General features: G+C 34.4%; 1 protein-coding gene across 1 annotated transcript; it reads right to left on the bottom strand.

The window, feature by feature from the left end:
- Positions 1–2955: 2955 nt before the first annotated feature.
- Positions 2956–7674, bottom strand: LOC113698576 (WAT1-related protein At5g64700). The gene is made up of 7 exons (XM_027218442.2): positions 7315–7674; positions 7136–7198; positions 6869–6985; positions 4509–4758; positions 3990–4148; positions 3587–3738; positions 2956–3360 (listed from the first exon to the last, which is right to left on the bottom strand). Exons 1-7 carry the CDS (start codon positions 7485–7487, stop codon positions 3168–3170), a joined length of 1107 nt encoding a protein of 368 aa, XP_027074243.2. The 5' UTR covers positions 7488–7674; the 3' UTR covers positions 2956–3167.
- Positions 7675–8071: the final 397 nt, after the last annotated feature.

Here is an 8071-nt window from a genome sequence, read left to right as displayed (position 1 = left end):
GTTTGTTGGGTTTTGATCATCATCCGTGTAAAAGAAAGAAGAAATTAAATTAGATGGGATTATCTAAGAGATATTTCAAGGAAAAAAAATATTGTTCTACATATAATCCCCAGACCTCCCGAATTGGCAGACTTGACAAAAAAGTTGAAAACGGAAAAAGCGAACAAAAAATATCTCCACGGAAAAAAGAAAGGTAATGCCTCCATTCTTTTCTTCTTCTTCTTTTGTTATAATTTTTCCTTAATTCTGTTCTTGCTTTTATTTTGTCTCTGATTGAGGGTTCATGTTACTTTTGCTCAGTATAACTGATCAGATTTTATAATCTATTTACTGTTTATTCTTATAAGTTAGGATTCCCACTGCATAGATCAATTATTGAGAAAAAACCATAATGTTTCACTAAAATTTTAGTTTTTAATACATTTATACAATGATAATAGTACATAAGAGCATATGCGAATTATTTTCAATAGTTACAACAGTACCAAATAGTTCCATGGCCAAATTGGAAGCATAAAACTTCAATTCTTCAGTCCATTGTTCCATCTTTCTTTTGAGTTCTGGGCTGCGTTTCCTTCCCCAAATTCATTATTACTTGGTGTGTGTGTGTAAGTTAAACCATAAGCCGTTAAGCATATGGAATTTGTTTTATTTTTATCCAAAAACTGATGCAATTGTAGGATTACACAGCCTAAGCCATCTCAAAAAACTCAAGAATAAATATTGGCAAGAGTACTACACTAACTTCCTTCTTAATTGGCATTCTTTTTGAACAGGAAATTTTTTCCCTTGCAACATAGTGTGTCTTTTTTTTAATTTTCTCTTAGGAATCAGCCACAGCTTGACAATCCAGGATTTATAAATCCAAGCAATCATGGTGAGAAGTAGAAATTCACGAGCAAGCAAATCAACAGTTATCCCTTATGAGATTGACTTTGAAGCACAAAAGATAGATGGTGAAGCAGCATTGTGCCTTAGCTCTTTTAAGATTCAAAAGTTAGATTGTCAAACAGGTAAAGATTTGTATAACATGAAGAAGGAGATCTTAGAAAATTATAAAACCAATTGGGCTCGTAACAGCGTGTCCAGAATTTGTATAAGAAATCATGATAATGCCCGATCATCAGAGCCTCCATGTAGAGATAATGCCTTGCAAAATTGCAGTAAAGGTTTTAAATGGCCTGAAATTGGAACGGGAGCAGATGGTATTATCCTCCCTGAATTGCCACCAGTCAAGTGCCTGGAGGGATTAATTGGAAAATGTAGCAAGCCTTTTGAGAAGCAATTGACAAAAACTGACCTGAAGAAGAGTCAAAACAGACTAAAATTGTGCACAGATTATGTAAAATCTGCCTTGATTCCGATGCTGAATCCTGAAGACAATCTTCTTGAGGGGATATCTGTGACTGTATATGACTCGGATGGCAAAGAATACGCAATGAAGTTCAAGTGCTGGAAAAATGCTCATGTTCTAACTGAAAAGTGGAATGATTTTGTCAAGAATTATCCTATTGGTTTGCGTGAAAATACAGATTGGATAACCGTATGGATATTTAGGTATAGCGTAAAGGACAAACTTGGTTTTGCTATTACTTCACGAAGATTACCTACTGATGATTTACTCAGGAAAAGTAGGACAAAATCGAGACAGGGAAAAAGGGAAAAAAAAGTCCAGTAAATCGTCCAGAAATGAAGGAGATAATACTAAAGGAAGAAGAAAATGCAGGCTGAATTATATTTCTGATGGAAGTATTTAAGTTTTTGACTTGATTTACCTTTTTTTTTTTTAATAATGTTGGCTTGATTTACTTATATTGTTAGATTTTTCTTATGCAAAAGTTTTCTTGGTTTATACGTTTGAGAGCATCAGTAAATGTGACAAAGACAACTTACATGAAGAATTTAACACTGATATAATTTATAAAAGATTTATCCCAGGTTATATAAGAAGTTGATTAACATTACTTGCACCTTTGATTTTCCTTCATTTCGGCCGTATGTCTGAGTTGTCTGATTTCCTTTACTGGTTGATGTTTCTTTCACATAAAGGAGATAAAAAAGACTGCTAGTTAATTTTTCTCTCTCGTATTTCATCAAGAATACTTTTTTGTGTTATGTATATGCCTGTTCGGAAAGAATGACTACCATGATGAACATGAATGATATCCTTCAACAGCTGTTAACCAATCATTTATTTCAATTTTATCTCCAGAGAGTAGAGATTAGATATCCTGATCCAATCTTTTAATATTATCTCTCTCGCCTGAGTACTCTTCATTGATTTGTTGAAGTTGTATAATGTGGGAAACATTTAATTTATTTTGATCGTTGGTTTCTCTTTAGTACTTTAGATTTCTCTCATCTCATAATAAATCCATCATTACTCATCCCAATGATGTATCTATTTGGAAGAATTTGTTTAGAATAATATTATAGAATTTTTGTGTATACGAGATAAAAAGTAAGCCTTTTTTTATTTTTCATTTTTTTCAGCAGGAGAAGTGTGTGATTTAAGAAGTGAGAAGGAAAAGGGAGATTAAAAAAAAAATGACTGGCAAAAACGAATAAGATAATTGGGACACATGTTCATAATGCAACCAAAAAAATTATGCCCAAATAACTTGCTATTCAAACACTAGTTCTTTCTTCGTTTGTTGAAAAAAAAAAAAACACTAGTTCTTTCTTGACTTGGCCTAATAGTTGAAAAGAACTTATTAGATTCTAAAAAATTTCTTGAAATTGTGTTCCCTTTGAAGGACCAAAATATTTGTATGCCAGCAAAGAGGAGAGAAGTCATCCGATCCTTAATTTGCGGACTTTTCTTTCATCCATCCCCTACTCTGTCTCGGTAAAAGCTTTGACAAGGGGACGCGGTGGTTCCGAGTGGCCCCACACTGTCCGTACCATGCTTTTACGGACCTCTTTAAGGCATAAGGCTCCTTAATTCAAGAGAGATAAAAGATGGAACTTTTGGTCATTATTCAACACCAGGCTAATAACCCTTCAAAATAATTGTTCGAGGTATACAAATAATTAATCTCCTATAAAGCAAGAATATCCTCTGGAAAAATTTTTATATTTCTTTGTCAAGAACTTGCTCTGGAGTAAGTTGACTTGTCTTCTCAGCCATAACCAATTCGTACTATGATTGGCCTTGCAAACTGCAATCAAACCCATGAGCAAGGATTCTCAGCATACAATTGATTGGGAGTGGTTCCCTGTGGTCTTTCATCCTTTGCTGCAGTGTATGGTTTTTGTGTGGAATCTGAAGCCCAAGTCTCATTTTCCTTCCTTTGCTCCTTAGTCTTTCCCCATAGCACACAGTAAAGCCCAAGAACCAGCAATAATCCTCCAAGAACACTGGAAAAAATGTATATTTTACTTGCAAGTTAATAAAAATGATTAGCAAGAGGTCATCATTTTGCTGGAATATGCAAAAATACGATCCTGAAATATTTAGACATTCATCCCTCAGCCACAGGAATTTCATCAAATTCAGAGAAATGTGACCATTGAATTTCATAAGAAAAAAAAAACTAAGAAATTTAAATTCATATTAAAAACCAGAGCAGTTCAAGTAAAATACCTTCCTAAGCTGATAATCTCCCCCAGGAGGACTGCTGAGGAACAAATTGTAAATACCAGCACCAGTGGAGTTGTAACGGCCAGAAATACTGGCCCTTTCTTCTCAATCACCCAAGCTTGTAAGTAAAAGGTTACCCCAGTAACCACAATTCCCTGTTCACATGTTCTTGTTAATTAAACTTATAATCATCTAATATATTTTGTGTTAAATTTTTTTTATATTGACAGTATGAATATGTGCTTATTTGGGCACGTTTTAGATGTGTAACACATGTAACGAAAGAGAGTTTCAAGATTGAATAAAGATTATCTGTCGTGTATCTAAATCAACTCATATAAAGAACTTTTTATACTGATTGTGTAAAAAAAAAAAGATCCAAACATTTCTAATTGTTGAGGCTTACACAGTATGCAACGGATATCAGTCTGACATTCCATCCAAGCTTCCATTCATTTGGATCTCTTACCAAAGCGATAGCGATAATGAATGACTGAATGGTGCTGAGGAAGCATTGAAGGGCTGTGCAGAGAAGCTTTGAAGGGTAGCTTTTCAGAATTAGGCCCTGTTTCCAATCAAAGATATGACATGATATATACATCCATACCGGCTGCAATCTCGCAATAAATAAACAATGAATGTGCATATGACATTCTGCGAACTTTTCTGTCTATGAGTGCTGAATAATTGGACCATACTCCTGCTAATCTTGATGATGCTAAAGCATTTCCCCTTCTATATACATGGTCTTTCATGGAGTTAGATTTTCAAGGATTCATAACGATTTCCAAGGACCGGTGTTATGTGACGACCGTAATTGGTTATTTTAGAGTACAAAATGTCTAAAATTAACATTAATTATGCGAAGTAAGAATCATTGAAAACATTAAAGGGTGAATGATTTATGAGGGATATTACTTTTTACCTGAAATACAAGCCACATGCTCCAAAATACATTGGAAAGAACCATCAGAAATACGCCCTTTATCCAGGTGGTGCTAGAAGGGACTTGTTCCTGGTTTTCCTGGCTGTGGCTATTGAACAAGTGATGGTGGACCAATAATCTCAAGTAAGGGCCCTTAAAGAAGGCAATGGTTGCTGCTCCTCCTAAGCAAATTGCTATTCCAGCAACTTTAACAATTCCAGGAATAGTCTTCAGCTTTACGCTTTCCATTCTGCACGAGTTTAAAACTATGAACTGTAATCCATATTCTATTTGAAACCAAATTATTTCACATCAGAGATTTATCTAGTGTATTGAATTTAGGGCTAAGCACCAGGAATCTTAACTTTATGTTTGCGTTCATCCCACTATATGAACACCTATATGAATGGAGGGAATTGTTTCTATGGTGCGAACCTCTACACGTTAAATAGATAAGCATATGACATATGTTTTGAATAAGATTAGGACCCTCCCTCAATTTGATTAGCATGATTAAGTAGTTCTGAATTTGACAGTCCGCATGAATATCATGTCAAGGGCCTACTATAAATTATTGAACACAATTTCATTGATTCGTTAGTTACCGAAATCAATGTTAGGCGATAATTTCAAAAGGATGATATTTCTGGTATCTCTATCCAACTCGTGCCCTACTTTGATTTGATTGAGTGAAATACTTTTTGAACTGAATACCTATAATGAATTCCACTTCGCTTTTTCCATGTAAAAGGAGGTTGAGTAATTTATTTCACATCAGAGATGAAAGAAAATAAAGAAAGGTAGAGCGAAAAGAAAGTAGAAATATCTAGATGGATGTGCTTATGAAAATAGTGCCTTCTATTTCAAAATTTCAGTAATTTTTACTTGTATCTGATAGTTATTTGGTCACTCCAATTTTCAAAAAAAAAAAAAACACATGAGGGTAAATTTGTTATGTACTCAAACATAGTACCTCAGCATCTTGAGGGAAAAAAAGATTTAAAAATTGTCAAAAGGATCAAGGGTACCAACTGTTGAATTTGTGGGGTTTAATCATTAAATATAAACATGCAGGAATATGCTATATAACTTTCCACTTTTATTTTTTCAGGGGGCAATTAATGGAGAAGATAATGGAGATTGTCCATGCAGGAATATGCTATTTAACTTTTTGTACTTAATTTTTTGGTTATTTGGCGATTGTCCTCTCCAATTGAATTCGGTTTGGGAAGCATCTTTTTCATAAATTTCTCATGTCTTAAATCATGCTATATGTCTTATCTTTCTAAAGTAGGATTACATTTGTGGGCCTGAAGTGAAAAGAAGAAACCACAGTGAGAAGTTGAATTGTCAATAAAGAAAGTACTGTGATTTTTCTTTTTCCCAATGTTCAAGTTTCTATTTCACATGGCTGACCATGCTATGCATTTACAAAATTTAAGGCACAGGGTAAAACATTAGCATCCTTCAGAATCAAGATGTGGAAAGATTTTTCATAAAAAAAATTCTAATATTTACCTATCCCATTTATCAGTTCTGATAAGCCACAGACTAGCCTGAAAAGTTTTGTGATTGCAAAATCCTTAGCCTGTTCGCTGCCTTTAGGCAAAAGTTTGGCAAGAACACTAGAGGTAGCAGGGATCAGGGATGCTGTCGCCATCATTGATGACGATACGGTACAATGTAGACACTAATACAATCAGCGTAGATATTAACATAACGAATGTAGATATTAATACAAAACACAACAAATTTTTTGATACCTTAAAATTGGAGGTATCAAAAATTTATTGTGTTTTATATCAGTATCTAGATTTGCTATGTTAGCATCTATATCTGTTATACTATTCTCCACACTGTATTGCGCTGTCACCAGAAGCCTTGATCCGGGTAGCACAACAAATAACTAAAAGGCCTATTATTCAAAAGTCTTAAATTAAAATTTTTTTTTTTCAACGCAGCTGTATTAGAATTGTCAAGCACATAGTAGTATCTGTCAATAACTTTAAGCATGCATATTTTGAAAGACTTAAGGTGGGCTATATTTCTTACGCTTTCCGGCATTCACAATTCCATCCAAATAATAAAATGAAGCATTACGCATAATTCCATCATGGGATCACTTTTTAGTGCATAAAATACTAAGGGTATTTATTCTACCTTATTTTAGTTTATTTTCATAGATCAGGAATCAACCATTTAGTCAGACCTAATGATACTACTTATAATTCCTAGGATTAAGCCATGACCATGAATTTCCAATCATGCTTAATTGCTACATGAATCTTTCAAACAACAAACCCCTTTAAAGCAATGAGATCATCAAATACTTTTTTGTTCATGTTGTTGCAATCTTTTACCTGCATAGAAGTGCAAGGAAAAAAGTAATAACTGGAAGTGTATTCGTAGTTGCAGCAGCCAGTGATGCAGATGTGTACTTAAGAGCCAGAGTATTGACATCCAAGCTCATTGTGATCCTGAGTTATACAGCAGATCGACATGAATTTCATCAATTAATGTACGTTAAGAATCGAGGAAATCATTAAAAAAAAACGAAAAAAAAAAAGAGAAACTCAGGGTTCTTGACTAGTAAGAAGAATCAAATGGCCTTCACAAAATGGACTTACCCAAATAGGGAAAGCATAAAAATCTTGATAAATGTCCCAAAAGATAGTGGTGGTGCAGTTTTCCTACAGGTTCATCAAAGCAAAAAATGGACATGAAAGTTGCAATGGTTATTTCAAATTTCTTTAAACTTCGAAAGTAAAGAGGGCTAGTTTATAAAGATGGAGAATTTAGATCATACCATTCGAGGAAGAAAGCTATGGGAGCTAAGAAGATTGTTGCAGCAGCTTGTCTGTAGAAGACGAACACATATGTACTGATACCACCATCTAATGCAGCCTTGGAAAGCAAGAACATGCCAGTGTACAATATGTGTATGATCACAACAGCTAAATAAGGTTTCTTGCCTTCCATTATTTAAGGGCTTATAGTATGATGGTTTGAGAGTTGAAATCAATGATTGGTTTCTTCTTCTGTTGATTTTTCACTCAATTCTTTTGCTGTGATCTTTTGATGAATCATGTTCCATTTGCAGGTGAAATAAGAGGCTTATATAGAAGTGGAGAGGGGCTTGTGGCCTTACTATTGGTAGGCCTGTGGTGAGTAAGCAGCTTTGCTTGGACTCCGAGGGGCCACCCAAAAAGTCTAAAAAGTAGTAAAAATGCCTTTGCTAATGCTTCTATTTTAAATTACCTTAATCGACAATGATTTCCATAATTAGTAGTTACGAGGTAAACTTGACAGCCCTTTTCCAAGGGTCCCAAAAGAAGGATTCATGACCCTGTTTTTATAAGATCAATTATAATGTTTGCTTACTCGAACACAATGAACTTTTGCATATCTTTCACAATTGGTACATGACTAAAATTTGCTGGTTAACCTGAGTTTACCAGGAATGGGTCATCATACCTGCTTGATGTCTAGTCTTTTCTTTTTCAAATTTATTGGATAAGTTCTTCAAGTTCAGCACTAACATCACAATATTTTGCAACTCAAGA

Source organism: Coffea arabica, chromosome 7c, assembly GCF_036785885.1.
Source record: "Coffea arabica cultivar ET-39 chromosome 7c, Coffea Arabica ET-39 HiFi, whole genome shotgun sequence".
Taxonomy (NCBI): Eukaryota; Viridiplantae; Streptophyta; class Magnoliopsida; order Gentianales; family Rubiaceae; genus Coffea; species Coffea arabica.
This window is presented reverse-complemented; position numbering and strand designations above follow the sequence as displayed.